Source organism: Seriola aureovittata, chromosome 10 (genome assembly GCF_021018895.1).
Source record: "Seriola aureovittata isolate HTS-2021-v1 ecotype China chromosome 10, ASM2101889v1, whole genome shotgun sequence".
Lineage (NCBI taxonomy): Eukaryota > Metazoa > Chordata > Actinopteri > Carangiformes > Carangidae > Seriola > Seriola aureovittata.
In genome coordinates, this window is record NC_079373.1 from 7,478,936 (window position 1) to 7,506,854 (window position 27,919).

At 39.6% G+C, this 27,919-nt stretch overlaps 2 protein-coding genes and 1 long non-coding RNA gene across 4 annotated transcripts in view; 2 read left to right on the forward strand and 1 right to left on the reverse strand.

The window, feature by feature from the left end:
• The window catches only part of kcnq1.2 (potassium voltage-gated channel, KQT-like subfamily, member 1.2), a 162,925-nt gene extending 153,114 nt beyond the window's left edge, over window positions 1-9,811 (reverse strand). For both annotated transcript variants that reach the window (XM_056387391.1, XM_056387392.1), the window contains exon 1: window positions 9,020-9,811. In XM_056387391.1, coding sequence (XP_056243366.1) covers window positions 9,020-9,519 — 500 coding nt within the window. In that variant the 5' untranslated portion in view covers window positions 9,520-9,811. The remainder of the gene's footprint in view (window positions 1-9,019) is intronic.
• LOC130176359 (uncharacterized) overlaps window positions 1-27,919 on the forward strand; it is a 31,978-nt gene that overhangs the window by 3,012 nt on the left and 1,047 nt on the right. Inside the window, exon 2 of the long non-coding RNA XR_008828854.1 lies at window positions 36-94. This is a non-coding gene — a long non-coding RNA (uncharacterized LOC130176359). The remainder of the gene's footprint in view (window positions 1-35; window positions 95-27,919) is intronic.
• Window positions 20,760-27,907, forward strand: mrps35 (mitochondrial ribosomal protein S35). Its single transcript, XM_056387394.1, has 8 exons — window positions 20,760-20,894; window positions 21,527-21,579; window positions 21,760-21,927; window positions 22,831-22,891; window positions 23,014-23,153; window positions 24,948-25,057; window positions 25,149-25,218; window positions 27,389-27,907. The coding sequence occupies exons 1-8, from the start codon at window positions 20,762-20,764 to the stop codon at window positions 27,656-27,658; spliced, it is 1,005 nt and encodes a 334-aa protein (XP_056243369.1). The 5' UTR covers window positions 20,760-20,761; the 3' UTR covers window positions 27,659-27,907.

The window sequence follows — 27,919 nt, forward strand, 5'->3', positions numbered from 1 at the left end:
ATTGGGAATAACTATTTGTTATATGTTGTTGCTAGGCTCTCAGGCAGTGGCATTACCAGTGACCAGGCAGAGAGAGCAGGTCAAACAAGGGCAGGTAAAGCCAACTCAAAACCCGTTTCCCTTGTGTTGAAATGAGATCATTTTATTAGGATAAGCATGAATATGATGTCACAGCCATGTAAGTCACTGACAAGGTCATGTAATCTGTGTGTTTCCCTTCAGCGTATGGGACTATGGCCTTTGTTTTGTTTTGGATGGATAAGAGTGGACTGCAATAATATAATACTGTCCCAGCGGTGGGATAAATGCCATAATTCACTGGACAGACCATCAAGCACAAGGCAGCAGCCAATTCTGTATTTAATGAAGCTAATTAGAGGAATAGATTACTGTAATATATTGTCAAGCAGCACAAGCAGCATAGTATGTCTTCAAAGTTTTGATTGGCACTAAAGAGAGCAAAATGCAATTTTCCAAGCAAACATGGAGTCTACATAGCAGATGGTTTACTGGTTCACACAACTTCAACTTCACATTACGGATGTCCCAAGCAGATCAGCATGATCAGAATCAGATAGTTTTTTTTTTGTTTGTTTGTTTGTTTGTTTGTTTTTTTTTCTGATGGATCATATTGACCATATACTGTAGGGCCCAATCCATATCTAATCATTTAAACGACAGCAGGGGTACAACACCTGTTGATGTATTCTGTTGTACAACCCTCCAGTTGCTTGAAAACTGCATTTTTGTTCATGCTTGGAATTAAAACAAGCGGTTCAAAACCTGTCTAAAGATTTGTGCGCAAAAAATGTAATATAGATTAGACTTTATATTGCAGTAATCATTTATGTAAAAACAAACATGACATGACTTCAAGTTTGCAACCAATGTCTCTTCACACACAAAAACCTCCCAGGATTAAACAACACAAAACATACAGCCCTGATAAAAACCACTGAATTGACTGTAATGTTTTAAGGTGCTGTATTTATTCAGGCTGCATACAGATAGTAGCTAGACAGCATGATTTAGCATTTTCCTAATGTCATATCCTAAAGCTTCCTGCATTGACACCCCAGGGACGTGTCTGCTGCAGACAGGACTGGGTCACTCACAACCATTAGCCAACCTTATTTAGCCAGGCCAAACCCCTGGGATCTGATTAAAACAAAACAGCTGGGGCTTTAGTGAGAATTACTGACTGCAGATCCAGCTTCACTAAAATAAGTACAACGTAGAGCCACACCAAACCCTCTACTCAATCAACTGTGAAACTAAGGCAATATAAGCTTAGTAAACATCACCTAAATCCAGACAGCAGGGACACTGGCCTCAAAGTGCGGGTGACAAGAAAGAGACATGTTTACACTTGCAGATTAATACATGAACATTAATGTACAAGTATGCAAAACACACACTTTCTACACTGCTCCCAGACCGGATTACACAAACACAAATCTAATTAATTCATCAACTAATCATTTCAGCTGTACTTAATTCTGATCTCAGGTCTCACTCTAGGATACCTGAGAGTGCCCTAATAAGAGCTAATGTGGCTTTAGGGCATGCCTGACCTCACAAGTTAGCCAACTGATAGTAGCACCAGCATGCTAATATTACACTTTGAGCTTGTGGCTCAACATTTGCTGCTTGTGTTTACATATAATTTATCAATAAAGACGGTGCTATGTATACCAAAGGTTGGGTTAGCAATCTCTCCATAAAGACGCCCAATCCAAATGTTAATGATGTCTCAACCTTAAGGTCTCTTCATCTCATTACACTCAGCAGTGGATATCAGGTTGTGCCATCATAAGTCTACTGAACTGTCCCAGAGGTAGCACCTTTCCTCATCCCTACCTTACTCTACCTTTGACCTACTTTTAAACCTTTGCACTGCACAAGATCCATGCAAAGAAAGGATAGTCTTTAAGCCACATATCCACATTGTGTCTGCTCAGGCTGAGGTACATTCGGCTGCTGCCACATTTTTTACTAGAGAGCGATCCCTCAGGCGTCCAGCTATCACAGTTTGTCAAGATCCATGACAAACTCCAACTCAAACTTCTTGTATCAAAGGCTTTTTAGGATGGAAAAAGTCTAAGAGTGACTGCGGTAAGTAGTATCATATCCCTAGATTTGCCTTAAGCGACTCTTTTATGTAGATGAGTGTATGAATGAAGGTAAGTCAGTAGTGTCATCACGTGTGCACCTTCACCTGGTGTTTTGTTGAGTTGGACCATTAGTGACCCAGAACCCAGCGACCAACACATTTAACACTGCCCTCCAAAATAAGACATAACTATCGCTGTGTGGCAAACAGCTCTTTGGAACCTGAAATGCCCCTCTTTGCTTCTCATCAAAAAACCTTCTCCATCAAACAATGGAGACATATCCAAAATCACCAAGCGTACCTTCAAACCAACCAGGCCTCACAAGGGAATTAGCATGTGTTACTTACACTAACTAGCAATTTGCTCATTTCAGTCTCCGGGCCAAAATTACCACAAAACTAAACCCAAAGGTCATACAGTTCCACAATCAGCTGATAAAAGGATAATATTTTGGACTAGGAAAGCTTATTACCACTGTCCAACTGTGCTTTCAGCTGTCAGTGTAAGCACTAGCCTACTCCTGCAAACCATCAAACAAGCTATCTCTACAGCATCTTAAAACATTACCACTCCAACATTACGATCTTACATCTACTTACCTTTACCCAAACCACCCACTTTTCTAAGACAGAGCCATTCACTGGCACTGGCTATATGGTGTCAGCCATGTTTTTTTTCACAATTTAAACCAGTTACACTTGATTAAGGTTTCACCCTCAAACAGTGAGCCAAAGCCCCGCCTAGTTTACAGCTAATAAATAAATGTTTTTCTCATAGTTTCTTTTTTATTCACTTATTTCAATATAAAGTATATAATATACAACAATATACATAATGAGACTGACATAAATCAAATCTGATCTTCTCACCTTTACATTTAAACCTGTCACTTGCCTCTCAATTTTGAATAAAAAGTTGTTTGAAAAATTAAAACACCTTGCTGTTTTACAATAAAGCGGTCTGTTTAAATCAGTGATGCTATTCATATGCTGCTGCAGTACTGCTAAGTTTGCAGCTGATACGGTTCAGCATCCACCTGCACTGAGTCTAAGGTCAATTTGATTTGACCTTAAACACAGCGCAGGTGGATGCATGTCTGTAATAAATCTGTTCCTTGCAGGTCTTGTGATTTAACTTCCATAATGTTTCTTTATTTGTAAAACCCTGAGATTTCTCTCAGTTAAACACCTCTCTATTCTGAGGTTGCTTCTTGGGACATGACATGCTAAAAAGAGCTTGTGACTTTGACACACACACACTTTGGCACAAACTTCAAGCCAAAAGCATGCCACTTGCCCTCGACATGACTGCTAGCTCTTTACCAACAACCTCCCACCACCCCACCCCCGCACCCCCCAATCCCATCCATGGAAGAGCTTAGGGTGGATTACACCACATCAGCCATCGGCCACAAACATGGATATTCCATCCTGGCTTAGCTATCAGCTTGTCCACCAAATACTTGGAAAATAGATGTAAATCTCCTCACAGGTTGGAGGACAAGATGAATGAAATCATTCATAACAAGTAACCTCAACAAATATACATGGCTGATTCAGCAACATGCATAGCCAAAAGGTAATACCCTGTTGTAGATTTACACACCATTGTAAAAAGGGGACAGTGTTATGACTTTAAAAACCTGTTCAAACCTCAAACCACCACTAAGAAATTCAAAGGCCAAGACAATGTAGTGACGGTAGGGTTACACGATCATCTGGCTCAAGGTTGACCTCAGGGTAACGTGGGTCAAGTTGTTTAAAATTGAAATGCCGGTGCATTAATAAGTCAAGTCAAAAACATTCTTATTTCAGATTAAGGCTGCAATGATTAGTCAACGGAGAGCAAAAATATCTGCTACTATTTTGATGATCATTAAAGTATTTTTATGCAAAAATGGCCAAAAATGCTGTTTTCATTCCCTCAAATAAAAAGATTTAATATCATATTAAACTGAAACTGAACTCTGAAAAAACTGAGATGAACAGTTTTAATTATTAAGATTTTATTGACTAAACTATTAATTGAGAAAATGATAGGCATATTAATCAACAATGAAAATAACTGTTGGTCGCAGTTCAATTCTACATTAAATAACTTTTTAACATGTAGGGAAAGCTAAAGTTGTTGGCATGTTAATGACCATGTGCAGCAGACAGGTGCACATTTAGTCGCAAGACACTGGAAAAAGCTAAACTGGGGTCAAATTCTTTAACTGAAGAAGTAGTATTAAAACAATATTCCCCCCAGTGCAAATAACTTACTACAGAGAAATGGAAGTGACCCATACAGTACACTTCATACAGTCAGTAATCTCTTGTAAGCAGATATCCAACAAGAGGTTTCCTTTCTGCCCTTTCCGCATAGATGGAGGGGAAAGCCTGGAAGCGGAGGATTCACTATAGCCATATCCATAATCTGCCCAGATATAAAAATACACAACAGAACCAAGTATTCCAAACAACATCTGGCCCGCTGCATTTTCACGAGGATAAACAGGTGCAATGCTTTCTCCACGGCAAACTGGTTGTGGTGTAGTGACATTACAGTGAATATGACTATTATCAGATAATGACATTTTTGATTACAAACACTGAAAATCAGAAAATTAAGGGATGTTTTTAAAAGATAGCAAGTTGAGCTCTTCTTTTGTTTTACCTTCAACATTTTTGTTTCAAATGCACTTATATGTTTTCTACTGTAAGAAAGTGATCTGTGAGACTTAAGATAAGAAGACCGAGAGGTATGTTTGTAATCTGCTTGCAGTCTGAGAAGGACATTTGGAACTCATGAGGACATAAATGTTTATTCCCTTTGGTTATGTAAAAGACTCAGATGGAGTGGCCTAATCGTGAAGGGGATCATTGCCCCAGGTTGTCTGTGTGCTGGTGAGTCTGCATGCAATTGCATAAGACTCTTTTCGGACACATGTCCACGTATGCTGCCCCAACTCCAAGGGATTTCTACCCGCCCTGACTAACTGTCTTCATTATTATGTGCTTGAATGTTTGTGCTTCAGTCTGTCTACTCTGGGGTTGGACAAATATGACATTTAATATATGATATGAATTTTGTTTCATAATGTTTAAATTGAAACAGAACTGTCTCTTCTTAAATGCAAATAAATTATTTACTGTTTCATCACTTTTGTGAGATTAATCCTTCATTAAATAATAATGAGGCTTTTTGAATAGCACTTTAGGCTATAGTGAGGCACTATTGGAAAGTGACGAGACGGGTCAGGGCTAGCTGGTTAGCAGCGGAGAGTTAACATTGGTGTTGCTCTCCACCACTGGAGACGGCTGTTGTTGAGTAAAGGAATGAAGTTTGTTGCTGAACTTGCAACATTTCTTCTAGACTGATAAGTAAACAGCTTTTAATGCTAACGCGGATTATGTAGCGATAGCAAAACTTACAAATAGCTCCTTTAAAGGATATCTGTTCAACACACATATATCCAATATAGTATGTGTACATTGTCCATGGATTCATCTGTGTTGTTAAATGTCTATTCTGTAGACGGTGTGTGTTATCCTATTATGGTACCTGTTGATTGGACAGATGTTCTGAAACAGCCAGATGGAGTGTTGATGGCTGCATTTTCAGATAAGCCTTTATGAGCCAATATGTTTTGAGTGTCTCCCTTCACTGTTTTGCGCAATCCAACCTTATTTTCACATCTGTGTATGCGTGATGTTAGATGCATGCCTGTGTCTGCATGCAAACATGTATGCGTTTGTGTGCGCTGAAATTGCTGGCGGTTTTGGAACTGTTGTTGATCCTCGCACAATAAAGGCAGCAATGAATACAGCAGCCACCTGTGTGTGTGTGTGTGTGTGTGTGTGTCATCCTATTGTAGAGCAAGCTTATTAGGGCTGTCATGAGTGCTGCATACGGCCCTTTATGCGACTCTTCTCCCCTGCCAATCTCTAAAGAGGCCAGGAGAATAGATGGCCACCAGCAATAGCCATCAACAAGTAAGAGTTACTTAAAGGAGTGTCAGTGGGGGATCAGTCATAAGGGTTTAATATTAATTGAAGGACAGGCTCGCGTTCTCTCTCCTCTGTGAGGGGAGAACATTAGAGCCTCAATTACTGCTGGGACGGATTATCAGCAATGCATGGCACACAAAACACACAAACAACCAGTAGAATGGAGAATCTCTGCAGTGTTTCCATCCATCTGTGACTGACAAAGGTAACATTTGAATGAGAGGGAGAGACTGATTCGGCTTCTCTTCATGCACAATTTCACACAGACAGCTGAAAAGTGTTAGGTGTGCTTGCTATTTTTAATGACTAAACATTAGTCTTAGATGTTTAAATAAATAAACGGTTCGCAAGACAAATGATCTAAAGAACATGTGTTTGTATCATGGATGATTTGGTAGGACTGGGACATTTGAGCGTTTGAAGATTTTAAGATTGTTGCCAAAAGTTGCACAGCAGGTCAAACAAAATCATCCGTATTCTTAGTCAGAGCTGCCAAACCACTGAGTCATAACCAAACTAACTTATGTACTGTAACTGTAATCTTTAAGAAAATATATTTTGTACCCATATTGTGACCACAACTTATATGTTTCTGCATACAAAAAAGCAAATGCAAACAGGACGTAAAAAGATGCCACAGTCAAACTTGTGTTCTTGCAAAAGGTCACACAATTTTAAGCCTAATTCGCAAGCTTTGTTATATGAAGCACATCTCAAAAATTAAGTTTAAACAATTTAACTTTGCAGGTGGTAACAATCAGTCATTTATGGACCTACACTATAGGGTATGGCCACAATTACTTATAGGATAATAAACAGGGAGATTAATGTGGATAAACCTACATGGAAACTACCTACTCTGCTGTAGTGGCTACTGTGGTGTTTTTACATGCCAAAATGGTCTTTATATGGTATGTGTCTGTGGTTTTTTGTTTCATTCATAGTTTGAACATAAAAGCATTTTCCTTAAAACTCAGTGACCATGATAAACATCATTTAAGCAAATGCACTGTAGTCCTCTGGCTCTCAGATTATGATTATTTACTACACTGTCCTGAGCCCAGGACACTCAGACACAACACGCTATATGGCATCTGCCTCTCAGTCAATTAATGATATAGTTTAGCATGCATGTGTAACTATAGCAGCAGCAGCAGCAGCAACAATCCTCCTAACACCCTTTTACAGTGAGTTGGTAACAGGATAGGATGCTGTTTGTGCTGTATGTTTTTACTGTGCCCCAACTGTATATACTGTATGAGGAAAATAAAACAGGCTAATAAAGTCCACTGTGCAGTACAGCTAAATAATTCCTTAAAACACAAAACTTTGTAGCATTCATACTGTGGGAGAGTTGAAATGAACTTCTTTCTAAAAAAAATGAAATCTCTTTCAGCTCACTGTGTGATGCAGCTGAATGGAAACAGGAGAGTTCATTGGAGGCGCTTCAACTGAACTTCTATTATTATCATTCATATTTTCATCTAATCTGGTCTAAATCCATGGGCTCAGGGTTTACTATGACGTCTGGAACTAAATTGTGGGATACTTGGGAGATCATACAAGATCCTTTAGTCACATGTTAGGGGATATTCTTGGCCTTGAAATTAATTTCGAAGAGTTTTGTTTATATTTTTGCATAAAGCTAAGCTAACTGCTACAGTGCACTAATCATAACACGGAATTGTTTTTCCCTATTACAATTAAAAATGTGTCTCTCCATCATTTTAGTCACCCTAGACACTCATAAGTTATTGAACTGGAAACTCTCAGTTTGAATGAAAGCCTAAACTAGCATAGGGTAGAGTTTAAAGGGTCGCTATTTACCTTTGATTTCTCATATTACTTAGATATCAAACAGTTGCTCACTGGGAACAAATTGGTGGGATTAAATCTATGAGCTTTGTATTTTTTTACCTATTTTCTTATTATTATTTCAGCTACTTATTTAACATATTTACACTAAATCTTAAATTTTTGTATTGCAGTCTTTACACAAAAGGTGCTGTATAAATAAAGCTAAAGGATTATTTTCCAGAATATTTGACTGAAGTGAACATGGTTTCTACCAGTGATATAATACAATATACACTTAAATTTATGTAACTAACACGAAAAAAAAAAATTCTCCCATCCAAATTCTGCAGCACAATCTTTTCCCATCTTTACATCATGCTAAAACACTCCGGCTTTATCACAGTCCGAGCACCAACAAAGGAGAGACAGCGTTCCTAAGTAGCAGTTAATAAAATGACTCATCCAAGTTATGTTTCAGCTGCGGGTCAGTGTGCTCCTCTAGCGGGTCAGCTTAGCAGCATCAAGAAGGAAGCTCCATGTTTCATGCATGAGGTTGCTGAATTGTTGACGGTAAGGAAGAGCAGAGAAGACCGAGGCCAGAGGTGTGGTTGAACAGATCACACTGACCCGCTTCTGTTGGGCTATCTTAAAACAACCACAGACAGCCGACAGGCCACAGACACGTCTACTTTTGTTACTGGGAACCAGAACCTAATACTGGAAAGGAGCCGCACTAGATGTAATTAACGAGAGAGGGACTAGAGCAAAGAGACACCGCACAGACCCGTGTCACTTGAGTCAGACACCGAATTTTTAACAGCTTTTTGCACTGGTATAAAAGTTAAGCCTCATTACGATTAGTTTTATTCCGTTTCTCAAAGTTTGTACATAACAGGTTTTTGTTTCTTTAATTATGTGCTATAAATTTTATATTGCAGTGTCTTCAGGGAGATTGTTTTCCCTACGCGCACCTATAATTCTTATAAAGTTTATTTATTATAACTGAGTCATTTGAGCTTAACGCAAACTTGTCAACCTCTATGGTCAGGATATCTACTCATTCTGCCAAACTGACCTGAAGTCTGTACTGTACTGTAGAACTAGACAGGTACTCACACAAGGAAGTGGTAGAGGAAGCATTTCAGTCCAGCAGGTCTCTCTAGGAAGTTGTAAACATCCCCCTGCATGCTAGTCTTGATGTAAGGGCTCTGGAAATCCTTGTGGTGATGATGCAGCCAGCTCGAACGAGGGAGAGGTGGTTGGACAGAGGTGATAGAGGGCTGGCTGTGTATCGTCTGCAGCGCTGGGTCCTTTGTGTCTGCTGGCGGACAGCAGGGAATGCCTGATCCATTATTCACCGCTGTGGGGTCCAGTTCCAGTGAAACAGGAGAGTAGTGGCTTCTGTCAGATGCAGGAGCCTGTACAGCAGTGCTATTGGTTGTAGTGCCAGTGGAGGCTGCAAGGTCAGCATCCATCTCCTGGTCCAAGCTGAGGCTGAGGCTCGTGCTGGCATATCCATTGGGACTGCAACTTATGAAGGAGCTCCCCATCCTGCTGCCATAGTCGCGCTGCACGTGGCACGTCATGTGGAAGGAGCGCGCCCGTCTTTCCCCCATGTCGCCCCGCAGGATGGTCCAGTTCAGAGAGGGCCGAAGGAGACTTGAAAGTTCTGGAAGGTTCTGGAGATTGTGACCAAGGTCCAGGTAGAGAGGTAGAGCCCAGTAGGATAAGACACCTAGCTAGGCATGGCTACCTACCTGCTGCAGACAAGAGCTCTCTCTGCTGAGCTGCATGTGTGTCCTTACCTGCAGTGGAAGAAGTGACATGAGTCATGGAGATAGTATGACAGGAAGAAAGCCTTCCCCTCTACCAACAGTGACCCTGTTAAATTAACATCTCTCATGAAAAACCCAAGACTTGAACATTGTAAAGCTTTGTTTGCTGAACCACCACTGCTCTGCTATTATACAAATAATTGTGTTGTGTTTGCATTTCTTTTCTTTACAGCAAAAGGTATTTCCACATAATTCTTAATGTTTTAATGTGCATGGAGTGGTGAATGCCAAAAAAGACATTCAAAAGTTAAAGGTTTTTGACAGAAAGTGACTTGCTGTCTTCATGAGTTACTTCACAAATGTCATCAGATTAGAATCCCGCAAATACTAAAGGTGCTGTCCTGCAGCATGTTACTTTTGAACTGAAAACATACGTGGATCAAAGACCTGTTGTTCTTAGGTCAGTGATGCCAATTACAGCTTTTCATTGTGTAACAGTCCTACTTCTGACTCTAACCTGTATCTACAGAGTGTATTGCACCATGGTATGTTGCTGAAGCTAAAAGAAGAGAAGGAAAAACGAGGGGATTTCCATTTGTGAGGAAGAAATCATAGTGACATTTCTATGAACTTTTGCAAATGGTTATAGGCTCTGACACTGTGACTTATGACCTGTGAACATAATAAAAGCGTAACAGCCACGTAATATTCCCAGAATAGAATCATATGTGAGTTAATGTGGCAGCAATAGGTCGGCACACAAGTCCATTTCCGACAGCTTTCTCTCTGAGGATTTTCTACTGTAAAAATAGCATCCTGTTGCGTCGTCCTTGTTGGATGTCAAGACCTGCCTAGTTTCCCATCTAGGAAGATAAAAAAAAATGTACATCATGCATTCTGTTTACATTTAGAGAAAATAATACAGAATTTATACAATCCTACAACACACTTTAAACCACTACAGCAACAATGTGACCTTCCCTACATTTCACAAAGCATGTCACATCGCAGAAGCTTAATCACCGTGCAACCAGACAGAAATTAGACTGATTAAAGCAGTAGATAGTTGAAGCCATGTGAGTAATTGTTTGATCTTTACAGTCACAGTCAGATCAAGGTTAAAGTCAAGCACTTATTTAAGGATGCACACTAATTCAAGTGTCCACAAAAAACATTACAAGTTAATTATTATGAGCCTAAACTGTCACAACCTCACCTACAAGTGGTATTTTAATAATATGAGTCCATGGGATTATGAGCCATTATTGAGTTCACTAATTCAATGTATCCTGACGGTAAGAGGCGAGGATGCACAGCAGATACAGAGAAGAAGGTAGTTTACTGTGCAAATTGTGCAAAGCTGCAAATCAGACACATCCTAAATATTGGGTGCAATATAAACGACTTACGTCTGCAAATGGCACTGAACTGAGAATGTAACAAAGTCTGGGCAGCATGACAACTTGAAAAAAACATTTTCCATCTGCAATGTCCATATCCATGTCCTTTGGCTCTTAAATTCACTTAATTAGTGTATCAACGGTAAGTAGTTGGTTTAGTGTCTTCTGTGGAAAGACACTGAGCCAGGTAGTGTGATACATGGCCGGATGTTTCCTAAATGGATCGGAAAATAGTCTCATGGGACAAGAGAGGCAGGCTAATTGGAGGCAGCCAGCCCCGTCCATATCTGTCCTCAACTACGGATGGACTGATGACAAGAGCCACATGCGCTGCAGTACCCCCGTAGATAGAGTTTCTACCTTTAAAACCACACTGTCATGAGACATACAATGAACTGTCATGTATGCACAGGCTGCTGTGGGACTCTACAGTTACAGCTTATTGTGTGACTTTCCGTTAAACTGAACCGACCCTGGCAGGGGGCCCATAACTCAAATTAAATAACCGCATGTGGGCTAAAATAAATTAAAAACCTTTAGATTGCGTTCCTTAACAAAAAAACTCACTTTTCCTCCTTTTCATCTGCTAAACTGAACTCCAGAAATCAGTAAAACAAAAAAACACAAAAAAGTGCATGTTTAATGAAGCTGCAAATTCACGCAAATGTTGAGTCAATATTTGCATCAATTAATGCTGTACGCTGCTGTTCGCTGTTAGACCTTAAACAACTAAACAAAAAATATATATGTCAAACCACTGTGTCAAATCTTACCTGTCTCCAAAAACACATCTCAAGTTGTTATCGGCGCCAAATAATATGCAATTATCTCTGAAGCCAGGCAACAAGTTCGTCGTTTTTGCTTTTTATGAAAACAAGATCCAGTCATAGGCAAAAAGAAAAAACTTAATTACTTAAGTTAGAAATTATCTTCCAGCGTTCAAAAACAGGTAACACACAGTGTAAGCACAAGTCGGCTGCTGCCTGCAGGACCTGTCCCTTTGAAGTGCATCGCAGCTTGTGCCTGGACAAATGCTGCGTTCAAGGGTAACGGAAAATTTTTAATCACAACATAAGTAAACAGCAAAGTGGTATCCTGACAATATTCTATTATTGTAGCCACTTAATGTGATGTAATGTAATTGATAGAGTAAACAACACCAAGTAGTTTTATCCCCACCTGAAACTATCTATGTTAGGAAGTTTCTGTACAAGCAGGCTGCTGGAAAATCACAACACAAAAAATAAGACAAACTCCTATGCAGATTTATCCCACACGCAGACTCTGCTCTTTTTAGGCTATAGGTTCAGTTCATGCCATTTTTATCTCTGCAACACTTCCAATATTCCCACCATTACTTAAAATATAATGAACTGTGTATGCTAATCGGCCTATTGTTACTGTAATAATAATAATACAGAACAGTAACACACCTTCCATACCTTACCTTATCCTTAAGTGTGTTGAAACCGGTTGAAACCGGAAAAAAGACCTCGCTTATGCCTCATTCTTGCTGTTAGGCTACTGTGGGAGTGTTTTCGTGCGAAAGGTTATAGCCATAGGGCAATGTTTGTTTCAAACACCGAAAAAAAAGTTTTTACGAGGGTATTTGAACGTACCACATTTTCAAAAAGCAGCAGCTGGCAGAGGGACATCCGCTGGTCACATGTGGATACAGATAATACACTAGTGTAAATAAAGGATGAAGGGTTGTTGCCATTAATTCTTCAATATTTTTTCTATACTTATTTATTAAAGTATTCTGAATGATATCCCATCTTCCAGTTTTATCATCTTATCTTAATTAAATCATGCTCTAGCTAAGATGATTAGTTGATTCATTTATTAGTTGACTCAGCAACAAATTCGATAAAAGATTAAATATTTAAGTTTTCTGTGCCAATAAACTCAACATGTTTGTGTTTTAACCAAGGCTTTCTGTGTGTTAATTACTTTACAAAGAAAAAAAATGCAATTTAATAAAACGCAAATCAATTTAATAATCACAAAGTGATTTATAATAAACATAATGTATATTATGTACAATAAATATATAATATACAATATAATCTAAAACAATTCAGGGCTCAAAACTAGATTTTGACAAGAGAATGGACATGAGATGGGCGACGGAGGGATCGATATTGTTGATATTGTACCTGTGGTACAAATTTCCAACTCATTTTCAATTATGAACTTAGAGAAACCCAAATGATATTGAGTAAACCTGGTGCTTTCCGGGGCCCCCCTGGAAGTCTATGACCTCTGTGCAGTTGACCCCTTTATCCGGTCGGTAATTCTGCCTTGATGAGCTGCGACCTGTTCACCTGCAGGAGGCACTAAACATTCACTCACTCCACACCAAGTCAAACCCTTTGCTCTGCTTACCATTTGACCCTTCACTGGTTCCCATGTAGAACTGAACATGAGTTGGAGTTAAATTCAATTACTGGGGTGGATCTAAAAAGCTATATTACACTTTTGTATGCGTCAGTGCCTAACATGAACTAATAAAGTTGAAAATATAATATTTGAGATCTACAATATTTGTCACAATGTATACTGGTCACTACTATCCAGGCTAGTTATCATGTGTCTCGGTGTGTACAAGACACACAGACACAAAAATAAAATCTACAATATATTGGAAAATTAGAACAGGTACAGGTCTTGTTGGTCCTTTGACAGAAAATTGTATGGGACTGGAATAGTCCTGAATGTTAAGCATGTCAAATATTTACCTTGCTTGGTCTGAGGCTCAAGAGCTGCAGGTTGGAGCCATGGAGGTTGACTGAGGAAGCTCATAATGGGGTGCAGGTGGCTGCTTCAGGGATGTGGACTCGGGTAAAGCCTGTCCTGGTCCTGTGCTTAAACCAGTCTATAGGAACTTGATGGCAACCAGGCTGAACATATTCCAGATCAAACTTCTCTACAGTGCCTCTGCTAGAAAGATGAAGAGCAGGATACTTCTCACCCCCCTGCACCTATTCCAAGACTGCATTGAGGTCTAGAATCAAAGCTGAAAGATAGCTGGAAGTCAAACACCTGGCTGCTTCAGATCCACCAGACAGGGTAATTCTAGCTCGCCACCCCTGTCATCCCTTGAGTTTGAAACAGCTCTGAGGAAGCCCTTGTTCTAGTGACTCACTGAGCCTGATGGAAGTAGTAACCTTCATGCTGAGACGTCTCTCTGATGGGGATCCAAACAGGAACTTCAGCTCCTTTACCCTGAACATGGTTCAACTGCACCATTCCTCCATGCCTGTACAAGATCCCACCTTCCACCTTAGGATCACTAAGGCAACCACCCAGGATGTAAACCCACTGAATCTGCCATGCCTTCATCATAGAGGGATTAGAGAGAGGAACATCATTTGGGTTCAATGGCACAGGGTATTGGCATCTTTAAAACCAATGCTGGTCTTCCTGATCCATCACAGAGAAGGCTACAGACAGGAACTTGACAAAAGAACTGTACAGGGGAGACGATGCTCTGACACACACTCACAGGGGAACCGCCTCATACAATGTCTGTGTTGTATTGGGATTTTGATACACGTGTTCAGCAGATTACCAGAGCTGGACTCAGCATCAATGGTAGCACTAGTTCAAGCATCCCATTTCAGATCCCCTCCTGCAAGAGATTCTTCCACCTTAAATGCTGCATAGCAATCCCTGAAAGAGAACATTAAGAAAAAAGTACACCCATGAATGTCAACGCAGTCATATCAATCACTAAAAATTATGAAATATTTTTGTGTGCAACATGAATTCAATATGGAACATGAACAGTAATGTAAATTGTAGTTATTGGAGGGTTAGGGTTACCTGTCAAACCACTACTATTGGGCCCTCTCCATCTTCAGTGATTTAGCGGCTAGCAAGTCCCTTGTACCGAGGCTTCAGTGACTTCTGTATCTCAGATTGCACCATCATCCATGAAAGGATCACCCAGTTTTCATTCATCACTGCATATGATGACATGGTCCCAGATGAAAAGGTGACCTTCCAGGAAACTGTGGTCTGAGCGGAAAGCCTGTCCGAAAGCACCCTGCAGCAGTTTTTTTGATGGCTCCCTCCTGGTGCTGGTAGTTATGTAGTAGACAGTGAGTCAGGTAGTGTGGAGACATATAAATCCCATTCCAGCCATCTGAATCACCATATTCTCCAAAGGGAGCTGTCTTGGTTTCCTGTCTAACTATGGGTTTCTGATTTACTTTCCTGCCTCCGCATACATGATGTTTTGGCAGCTGAGGATGTAGGCCAGGTTAGCACATATATTTTTTTTTTTTAGATACCACATCTCATAGGTGTAACACTGCAAGAGCACACCAGAATGACGCTCCACCCCTTTTTTTGTCCAAGAAATAGATTATTCACATTATCCAGTTGAAATTCATATACATTTTAAAGGGCTTGAAGATATAATCAGTACCTAAGTGAATATCATCAAGAGAGCTGATTCATTTTGAATAGGCCAAACCCTAACCCTATGCTCACAGTTTTATAAGTTGAGTGCCGAAAGGTCACGTTTAGTGATTCGAAGTAGCTTAGATGAGGTAACACCCAGCAGACAGCTAACAGCTAGGCACTGGGCTAATCAACTGTGAAGGCAACCACCTGTCACTTAAAGCGGCCACACCCCCAATTATGCATAACGTTAAGACTTGATAAAGTTTGAACAGGCAAATCAAAATTCAAATTTAAAATTCTAAATGCAGATAATATTTTTATTAAAAATAGATCTAAGATCATTTTCACACAAAACACAAAAAACATATAATTTCACTTTGCTAAAGGCCAATGTTGTGAAGGAAATCTGTCAAAAACACATTAACAAACTGTCAAAATGAATGCATTCTCCAATTGTACATTAACTTTACTTTTACATTGTGTAATTCATTAAAAAAATAACTGTAAAAAGAAGATAATGTTCTTGTTGAAGTATAAGATTTGTCTGCATACTTTAAAATCACTTTGAAATGGGGGAAATTTTGCAGCAGTTGCCTGTAGCAACATTATAACAATATTTCAGAATACAAACTTAAATTACACCACCACTCATTGATTCTTTTTTAAATTTATTATTATTCACTCAACAACATACCATTTCTTTTGTGCAGCATATTACAAGAACTGCAATGGCTTTAAAATACTTACTTGGAAAACTTAACACTACCTTTAAAACTGACAAATCTCTAAAATGTTTTTTTCTGTGGGAACAACAGTTGTTATTCTCTGCCCCTGAAAGAAATACTATGGCCTCCAAGATAAATAATAAATATATTTATATATTAAATTTATATATTTAAATAACACATTGGTCTGTGTTTAGCAGCAATGTGTTATTATTGTGTTTGGTTAAAAAAACATTTTTTTTTTAAAAGTAACTTTTATTTGTATGTGTAAATGTAATGTAGGCTTTTCGACCTTGGCATTATTCTCTTATACTTGTTTGGATGTTGACCACAAATCTGCTGTGAAAAAGATAAATACAGTTGACTTCTTTTTTTTGCCCAAAGTTTCCAGAGACCTGAAGATTAACTGAGGACTAAATGTGCTCTTTGTGTTTCGTAATGCATGATTGTACTAATTCTTTACGGCCATATCCCAGAAGTGATGAAGTGAGGATGATTTAACCAGGCTTTAGCAACACATTACCAGGAGTGGATCCTCTGCTGTTAATTACTTGAATATGCTGTTGCACATACTGTTGAGTATATGGCAGAAGCATATGATGAGATGTTTAAGAGGATTATTGCCCCAGATTGTTTAGAATTAAACACATTTACTGCAAGACATGACTCCTGTGTGTGACACAAAATAATTTGCAACATTAATCCCATCACCAACATTAGTCTCATTTTGGGGCTAAAATGATCTTCGACCATGAAGTTATGATCAGACTAAGATTGTCTCAGGTTTTAGGAAATGGGGCTTTGGTCTGCAACTACCTGGCTAGTAACACTCACCAAGAGTCATACACAGCTGCTTTTGAACTAGACTTAGACCATGAGATGTCTAACACTGTAGCATTACTATGCTGTCAAAGGATACAATTCATTGGTTACCTGCTAAATGATGGACAAACTTGGACTGAAAGATGAAACATGTTTAGAAAGACAGTTGTAAATGCTGAGTGTTTTTTGCAGAGGGGTGACTGAGGATTTGTCCTGTTGAGATGAGAGGCTTGGCGTTACTGCTGCAGGGAGGAGCTGCGCAGTCAGGGAGCAGGATGACCACTTCATCACTACAGGAGAGGGAAAAGAGGGATTTTAACGAATCAGCTCAGATCATACATCACTGAGCTGCTGGAGCACAGAAAAATTTATAGCACCACAATTCCTCCTGACTCACACACACTATGCATTTAACTGGGCCAGGGAGGGGACATCTCAGCTTATCACCTCCACAGTGATAGTCTAACTTCTACAATCTGATATTGTTTTTATATTTCAATTTGTGCAGCAGCTGCATCTGCAAGTGTTTAAGTAGCATGGATACACTGCATAACAAGGCTAATGTTAGCTTCATAGGCTTCATAAGGTAGTGTACAACCCAAAAATGTAATGTGTACAATAAGTAAGATGACAATACCAAAGTGCTTATTTAATTTTTTGCTGTGCAAGTGACAACAGCACAGTTGACTGAGGTTTATTACAAAAAGGATTCCGTCTATCTGAACTGCTGACTACAGATGGCAAAGGAAAAGTGCATGTAAACTCATCAGTTTTACCAACAAAGGACCAGGAAAAATATCAGTACAGGTTGGCAAATTGACAAACCCTCAACCTGGCCATTCCTAGCCCTGTGTCTTCACTACTACACCATCCACTCTGTTCTACCACCATGGTGAGCAACCCATCAGTTCATACTAGAGTGCTTATTTACTTGATTTCCATGACATTGCCTAATCAGTAAATTTGGAAGGGGGAATAAAATAAAACTCTTTAGGCTACCTAAACAACAATCAGTGATCCATTGGTGTGGCCTGCCCCTGCTTCTTTACTGACTGGGTGATTACAGTTCAAATTTAGTGGCTGTGAAAACCACAGGGCGCAAATGATCATTTAAGACAAGACAGCAGTTCATGAGAATATAGAGCCTCATTTTTTCATCACCTTTTACCTCTTAAAAAAAACTTTTTTTACAATACGCAATTGTAAGGTGACGAAGTTTGACATGTGATATTCTTCCCAACAGGTGTCAAAGAGGACAGATTTATTCGTTCTTATTTGACACATTTAAGTGATTTTAAATAATTCACCAAATCAATCCTAAACAAAAAAAAAAGTGAGTTTAATGCCTTTCCACTTCGTTGTATGAATATGGCATTTATAACTGTACACACACCCTAAGCATATTTTAAAATAAGGTTGGCAAAATTGTGTATTTTCGCCCAACAGGACCGTGCAACTTGCTGGGGCTCCAACCAGGAAATGGTGGAGAGGATGCTAGAGCAGAGACAGGCCATCAATATAATCCTTGCAGGTGACTGTAAAGCCAATGTGAGCATCAAATTCTGTCCAGCGAGAATTACATCACAGCATCATCTCTACTTCCTGTCCTGCAAAGAACATGTAAAGCACTGTCGCACTCAATAATTGCCAATTTTCTTTAAATTTTCTTTTTTTCATTTTGAAAAGCCTGATGACTTTTACTGTTTATGTTTCATTATGCTTCCATGTGGAATGCTCTGTTTGTTTATTCATTTCTTATTTATTTGGTTCCATAGTGTTAGCTCATTTTTTTTTACTATGTATATTATATAAAACTGTATAGTTATTGGTAATACCAGTTTTGTTAGGTTATGAGTTTATTACCTGGTGGGATAATTTCCACACCATAGCATCATAAATTGTAAAAGATTTTTGAATGAAAATAAGGACAAGAAATGTTTACCCACAGCTCCGCAGATATTGCTTGGTAGGAGAGATACTCAGCATCGCTCTGTCAGCTCACAAAAGAATTACAACAGTCCAAAAAATATGTCTTGACTAGTACTTAGGTTTGTATGAATAAAGTCACCACTGAAATTATCTTATAAGTTTCCCCCTTTGGTATACTAAAATACTCTGCTTCCACATCAAGACTCACATGTGGCTTTAGCAGGTGCATGTGAGGCATGCGTCATCAGAAAGGAGACAAAGATGGTGCTGCTTCTTAAGCAGGTATTTTTGTAGCTTGTGCATCTTTGTCCCTAGAACACAGCTTTACTTAAGTACAAAGGCTGCATGTCCCTGCTGTCCCAAATCTCTCGCACAGGTGTTGTTGGCACGAGAGCCAGAAACATCCAGCTGGTCGTCCTCTGATCCTGCTGCTGTTGTAGAAACTGGCTTTTTTTTTAACTCATAGTTAAGGAGAGACTGGATTTCTTTAAAGCTGAGGACATAACTCACAACTCAGTGACAGTGTTCTTGCTGTGCCCCTCTGCCAAAAAGACTCCTGCAGCCTCCTCTTTTTGCTGATTCTTGATTAGGTAGATGGTATACCCCATATCATTCTCAAGGAGCAAGCGGAACATCTCCTTGTATTTTCCAAAATGCAGAATATATTCTCCAGGCAGCTGTTTTGTCTGAGTTGTCCCCTCCACTCTGACAGACCACAGTGAGGGCAACTTGTCGGACCAGCTCTTACTTCATGGGTGCAGTCCTGTGCTGTCGAGACAGGTTGGCTTTACCAGTCTGGTTGCATCAGTCAAATAATGTTAGTGTTTTTATACATTATAGATAGGCAATGTTAACCCAGCAGATGTTGATAGATATGGGCCCAATGGGGAGCAGGAATTAGGAAGTCTAAATAAATATCACAAGCAGCCCTTTTACTGTCACCATATAGTCACTGAATCTATCTGTTTGCTCCTACAGACTCCATACTGACATCCATTTAACAATATATAGAAACGACTGTGATTTCGCAAAATAAAGCAATGACATGAGGTATATAGACCCCTCAGAGACATGAGCATTCACCCATTGTCATTCAAATGAAGCATGTTCATTCATTATTTTTGTGATGCTTGTATCACATCTAGAGTATAACTAAAGTTAACAAGCTAACAGCTAGCAGTTAACACTACATTATAAATTAACGTTAACGTTAACTTACGTACACGTAAGGAACCCAGGCTGATTCCCGCGCATTATCAAAACAAAAACGTGGATAAACCCACATTAACGCTAACTTTAAAATGAATAATGGTTACTTTAGAATGTAAGTTATCAGTATCATCGACACAATAAACTCCCTAACCACGACTAACTTTATAGCGTTAACTTATCTAAGAAAACTGTACAGAAAGCACAGACAAAATATAATTCTGTTTGTTCTTTGTGTATTTTTTCATTCATCAAACATAACTTACCTGTTACTAATATCCACACTGTAAAGATGTAGCAGGTATTAAGTTTGTCAATCCAAAATCCAGTTAATATAATATAGCTGATTAGATCCGCATCCAGTAAATGAACTTTATTCACACAATTTATGACGTTTATAACAAATAAAATTCGATGAAAACCGTTTAGAATTTATTGACTTACAGTCTAATTTGTAGTTTGCCTCTCTCTATTTGTTTACCGGGGGGTCTTGAACGCTCCAATATGGCGACCGCGCAGGCGCATAGCAGCGACACAGAGCAGCGTCCAATGAGGTAGCTAGGTTTCCGCAGTCATTGGGAAAACATGGCTTCACACACAAGCAAGGCACTTCTGTGCCTAGGTCGAATAAATGTTCGTGGTCTCGGACTTCACAAATCAATAAGCAGGGTCACGTACGCGACGGCTTTGTCCACAAATTCTTCTGCTGGAAATACAGGTGAGTTTTATTGTCGCTGTACAATAGTTCACACTACCTGACCAGAAGCACAGCTGCACGCTAAGCTAACTGAAATGCTGTTAGCCACCTCCTGTCCTTTGACAAGGATGCACCAATAAAGTGTCTTCCCAGACTTGGACTAGTTTCATATCAAATAATCTTATGTTTATTCTCTTGTTTAATCATTTGATTGTTTGAGGAAAAACATTATAATCGATTACAATTTTAAAGCTCAAGGTGATGGTATCAAATTCACTGATTTCTTTCAAATGCTCTTGTTTAAAAAGATGGAATAAGAGGTAGTGTGAAAACTAACTTGATGACAGTTTAATGACAAAAAATCAATTTATTTTCCATCAATTAAACAGAGGTGCTACATCATACAGTAGACACCTGTCGATACACCATACATACATTGTTTATCAGTAAGTGTATTGTTGAATGTAAAAATAATCACAAACAAAATAAATATAATAAATACAAAATCTGCACTTGATGTATAGTATTTGTGTGGTGATAAAGGTGTCCTTTGTCTTATGGCAGTGTTAGCAGTGTGAAATGAAATGCTATGACATTTTCACATAAAAAAAAAAGTGTTTGTGTGGCTAAATTGGTATTGTTATGAATTTTAGGCCCTCCTAATAAAGGCGGTAGAGGAACCTTCACCAAAAAAGCCAGGAGAGAGGTAAGTGTACTGTATTTGTGTCTGTTTTTAAGGGTAAATATAACAAGATGCACACATTTTGTGATGAAACGGGAAACTGATTAAGACCTTTCATAAAATGACTGGAACGGATGATGTTATACATAAATGGAGTTTGCCATTGATAAAGCTGTCTCTTTCATCCGTGCTTTGGGGGACCAGGTAGGGGAGCCCAGGACAGAAAAGATGCCGGTGGATCAGGACTGGACTGCAGTTTATCCAGCAGCAGCACCCTTTAAACCGAATGCTGTCCCCCTACCTGTGAGGATGGGCTACCCTGTGAAGGGAGGCGTTCCTCCAGAGAAGCAAGGCAACCTGGAGTTGATCAAGGTCAGACCTCATAAGTTACTTTGGACCATATGATGAGGATTAATGGTGAACAGACAGGGCTGGTTACAGTTTTAGAGATTAAAGAAGAAACAAGAAAAACAGGTGATTACTTACTCAAATAACAATGATAAATGTGCACTAAGTTCTCGTTAGGACTACAAATGCTTGTGTATTAGGATGCTGTGCATCCATTGAATTAAGTTGTAGGGCTATTTGCACATTGTTCAAAGTGATTACGTTCTTCTATAGTTGGCTGTGGGCTTTATCTGTATGTGAGCCATCTGTATATCTTAGCATTTACCCCCCAGCATTCATTGTAACCAGCAAGCCAGGGAGCGCTCTTTGCTCTGCTGCATGGCTCTGATGGCCGTGTCTCTGTGCCCGGATTACTGAGCTGCTGTGTCCAAACACCAGCTGCTCCATCTGGACTTGAGCCACTTGCAGATCCACTACTCTCACCCGCCACAGCTGGAACTGTGCCGTGCAGACTAACTGTATTAGTGTCAGTCATTCGCTCTGCTACGAAGGGCTAAACCACTGCAATCACTACATATATTTGCATGAAATATATGTACATTGTTTTTTTTTTTAATCATAACTCATAGATGTTGTGCTTTTGTCCATACACAAGCCAATAATGGGACTTATGACAAGTTTATTTTGACGTTGTTATAGAATAGAATCTATTATATAACCATATGTATTATATAATATCCTTTACTCAAAGGATGAAAAGGATAGATATTTGGTTAGCTTGCCCTTTTAAAAACAGTAAACTCTGAAAGCCAGCATTAAATAATTTTTGTGGACTGCCGCAGTGTGTTTTGCTTACGCTTTCTGGGATTGATTCTCAGATGTTAAAGCTGCTGCATATTTTCATGTTTCTGTCCCATTCTCTTTCAGATACCAAACTTTCTGCATTTGACACCAGCAGCCATAAAGAAACACTGTGAAGCTCTGAAACGTAAGTTCTTCATTTAAGTCTTTTTATGTATGCTGTGGCGTTAGTCAGCAGCAGTTGTAGTATGATATTATGGACTTTTAAATTAATTAAATGTTATTTAAATTGTCTTTCTATACCATCAGCATTCTGTACAGAGTGGCCGTCTGTCTTGAACACTGATGCCAAATGTGATGAGCACTTCCCTCTTAAAGTAACAAGCACCGACTATGTGTCTGCTGGCCCGTCTGTCAGAAACCCTTCAGCTCGTGTTGTTCATCTAAAAGTGAGTTTCCCTGCTGTTCCATTTTTTCTTGAATTGAGACTTGAATTTTTTACTTGATGATATTGACTTTTAAATGGGTTCTGTCAATGTACAGGAAGTCAAGTGTGGAGAAACCCGACATGTAAAATGAAATTAGAGATTTACAGAGATGCGTAATCACTGGCTGACATCATGTCCCTGTGACTTATCCTGGAGAGACGCTCATTGTCTGTTGACCTCAAACCTAAGAAATTTTGCCATCAAGTCTACAGAGATTAGTGCTGCAGAATTATTTTACATATAAGCATGTGCTGGGGCTCAGTTGTTGTTTTGTTTTAGTTCTTAATTCTTAGTTTTTTTTTTTAATAGTTTCATATTTTCACAAAAAGAAGTACCAAAACATTTTGCTAGTGACATATTTGTTGAGACATTTTAATATTCCTCTTAATCCCCACCACCACCACCACTAATCCACAGATATGCAGTCCTCCCCACAGACCAGAGTCATTCATGTAAACACTTCAAAACATGTAACAACCACAGTCCATAACAAAGAAGAAACACACTAAAGATCCATCTGACAACTTAGACAAAGTGGTATATGTTTACAAACAATATAACAGACCTAGAAAATGGCAAGTAAATTCAGAGATTCTCCACATCAGTCATAAACAAGGTGTTGACCTTGTTTTTCAAAAAAATATTTTCTTAATGGCTGAAAAGTCCATCATTTGGCTGGACTATGGCAAAAAAAATTTTAAAGTTTAGTATTGTTCTCTGTTGCATATATTGTTTTCCATATCTGAATAATATTTCTGTTTCTTGGATCTGGCTACATCATATGGATTTTATCACTCTAAAAAATGTCAAGAGAAACCCTGTCTTACAACCCAGATACTCAGGAACTTAAACTGTCTTTTGTAAAAGGTGGAAATGTGCCATTTTTTACCATTAATCACCAGCCATCTGCTCCACTGACACTTTGTCTTAGATTATATCAGCAAGGTAGGAATTATTCAAACATTAATCCTAGTGGATTAAGCAGGGAGATAGATTGGAGAGCTAATCTCTCACAGTTAGGTTCCAAGTACAGAATAAGTGGAACAAACCCCCATTTTCACTTTAATAAAAATTGAGTCAGAGTTTGAATGAGGAGCATACACAGTAAGTTTGCCTTTAGTTCTTCTGATGTTTATTTAGACAGGGTTAGAAACAAAATCCGTGGCAGGGATTGATCCGGAAACAGACGTGGCTCAAAAGGAAACAGACTTTAATGCTGTCTCTGTGCATGTTTGTCGAGCCACTTCCAACTGATTTCACCTTTGTGTTGTCAGTACATAAGGTCTAGTACACAGAACACGTGCACACATGAACCTTGTATTACCTATAAATGCACTTTTGTTGCATTGTATAAATTACATAAATCAGAGCCATGAAAGAGAATGTAATCAAGGAATAATCTCTGTTGTTTTCCATCTATCATCTCTGCAAGGGGCTTAGAGGTTATTCTGGGACACAGCATACATGCTGTGATTTCATCTGTAAAAAGTATAGCATTTTAATCAACACAGTGAAAGCTCTGTGCAGGTAAAAATTCAAACATTGTTCTTTGTTTGCGTATTTAAAGAGATAGGGATACAGCCGAGAGAGACGGTTTACGATGAAATCACATGTGCACTAATCTTTTTGTCTATTTATCTTTACATTCTGATAATGTATCCATCCCAAAAGGCTTATGTAGAAAACTGCTGCTTAAACGATTTCATATTATTTGTGTTTCTCAAACGATAATCTTTGGTGTCATTGCCCACAAAGGTAAAGCTGTCCAGTTTGAATCTGGATGACCATGCACGCAAGAAAATGCTGAAACTTGTTGGGGACAGATACTGCAAAAAAACTGATGTCCTCACCATCAAAACTGAAAGGTAGACACTGCTTCTTTAATAGTCTAGTATACATAATAATAAAGTGAGGAAATAAAAAACAATTTTGTCTTTTCCTCCCTCTCTGTACAAGCTGCCCACTGAGACGACAGAATTACGACTATGCCATGTACCTGTTGACCGTCCTTTACCACGAGTCTTGGGTGAGTAAGAAATATTTGTTTTTCTTCAGCTCTGTCCGCCACTTTGTGTGTTAACTGAAGAGTGAGCACACAAATGCAACCCTAAGAGTGACCGGGGAGGGAAAAATAAGCTCCTCGCCAAAATTAAGAAGCAGCAATTGTCACAGATTAATCGAGTATTAACAAAATGCCAGTTTAGTCTACATGTCACTCAGTTTCAGCCAGGCAATTCAACAGATCCATCTTCAGCCCCTACCCGACCCCTAACCAGCTCTACCAGGTTTTAGCTCAGACAGCTGTGTCTGTCGGTCTCCTGTGAATTTGGCCTTCTCCTCAGTCGCTCTTCTTGTTTACTGACCTTTCATCCTCTTTCAACAAGTATCCATTCATTTAAATGCCGTTTGCGCTCTGGCATTACTTGTACTGATGACCTGCTGTCACTTTCCTTCAGTGTGTTTATCTTTTTTGAGAGGTTCGTTTGAGATCAGATGCAAGGATAATGGCTGATCTCATGTATTGCAGCAACTGTATTTTGTAGTGTAATTCATGGCCAAGCTGTAATGTTTAAGGGTGGTGTTAGCATCAGTGCATTTCTGCATTTTTTTAGGGCAATTTTGTGAAATATTTTTATTCCTTCATCTGCATCTTTGGTGACATTTACGTCCTGCTAGCGCCATGGCACAGTACCTTTTAACAGAGGAATTCTTGTCCATCTTGCTCTGTGATCTGAGAGACTGGGCCCATTAGGGAGGTATTGGAGTTGAATGGGCAAAAGGATGGCAAACAGCAGCATTGTCCAGCTGACATTTCCCCACAGATAAGGAGAAAACAGACTCCCCCTATCAGGTGTTGACCCTGATACTCATTTGCATTAAGCCAACCATGCCACATCAGAGAAGTCTGCCACCGGGTCATTAGCCCAGGCGCTGATCGCATGAATGTGCAGCCAGCCACATAAAAGAAAATGACTCCTCATATTGTGCAACCTCTGCCTTTAGGAGCTTTTCCCATCACGGCTTAGTCACATTAAAAGAAAATCTCTCAGTTGGGAAAGGTGTCCGAGCCAGGAGGCAGAACACTGTCCGCTGCCCTTTTGGACACACAATGGAAGGCACAGTGCTTGTCCAGCAGGCTTGTGGAAGCTGTGAGAGTGGCGTAGCGTTCAGGTCGTAACGCTATCCCACAAAGAGACCGATTGTTCGCAGCCACCGAGGTGATTTTATCTCCCCACTAAGAGAGACGGAGCTTCCCTGCTAATTCCAGTGTGTGCTAATCCAGGCCAGTGCTGGGGCTGACTGCTCAAAGCTGCCTCTTATCGTGGGGGAACGTTTACCACTAGAGGCCTTCGTGCCTAACACCTGTCCCTTTTCCCCCCAACTGAAAATCAAAACGCTATTTGACAGGTACATAAACTCAACCGAGAAAACAGGTGGCTATTTGTCTCGTGCCACATTATCAGATATCATGTCTAATGACTAAACTACTTTGATGAATGGATTTCCCTTGTAAAATCAAACGTTATAACCTCATTGTGAGCGGATAATGCAGATCCTTCATTTCAGCGAGACACACTGCAAATGTTTTGATCTAAAACCAAAACTACTCAGCTCAGTAAGTTTTCATGATTTCAAAGAAAGCTACTGATCTATCCCCAAGTATAGATACCAACTCACTAGGACCTGGACTCGATCCAGATGGGATGTTATGTGGATCAGATATGTATAACAGTAATGATGGTCATTAACCTCAAACACCTGGAGAGCTGCAGAGCTGAGGCTCTGTCGCTGCCCTGCTTTAAGCTGCTGCACACTGGAGCCTATTGTTCTCCAGGGAATGTGATGACAGCTAGACAGGCAGCGGACAGAACGCTACATATGGAGAAATACTATCTCTGTGAGAGGAGCATCAAAGACGGGGTGAGGGGTGGCCAAGGACCTTCATATTTTACATCTGCTGCCATACTGTGTTCCAAGCTAGAGGCCTAGCTTGGACCTCAATTGAATACTATAAACGTGCTTCTTAATATCTTTTAAGTTGCTACAAATACATAACATAAAAATAAAACTGTATATAATAAAACATACACAGCTCTTAAACCCAATGCTATGGACAGCCCTGTTTTCAGTCAAGTTGAGTCAATGTTCCATCTGTATGCGAAGTTAACAGATGCTCTGTTTTTCTCATTCTTCAGAAAACAGAAGCCTGGGAGGCGGAGAAGACTGTGGCAGACATGGAGGAATATAGCTGGGAGGACAGCCCGTCCCAAAAGAATATCTTGGATATGCTAGTGCGCATGAAAACGGCCGGGGAAGGAGAAGACGAGGAAGTGCGAGAGCAGCTGCTGGGAAGAAGTGAGGTGCAGGAGTATAAGGACTCAGTCACAAGGCTGAAGAACGAAGGAGAGAACGAGAGCACCATGCTTCAGTACAAGGAGGCTGTCAAGAAAGTACTCAACCTGTGATCCGGCTTAATGTAAAAATGTATTTACATGAAGACAGTGACCAAGAGCAACAGGGGCCTGTAATGGGATCTACATAAACGGACTCCGTCTACATACCAGTAACACAAACGAGATCAGTGTAGATAATTACAGCCTCATGAGTCCCAACTAATGTATTTATTTTCTAAAATAGATCTGCTGTCATATCAGGTGTGTGATCTTTCTTCTTGTCTAATACAGAAATAAAAGTCTGATGTATTCTATTGTCAATCAGTGTTCTGT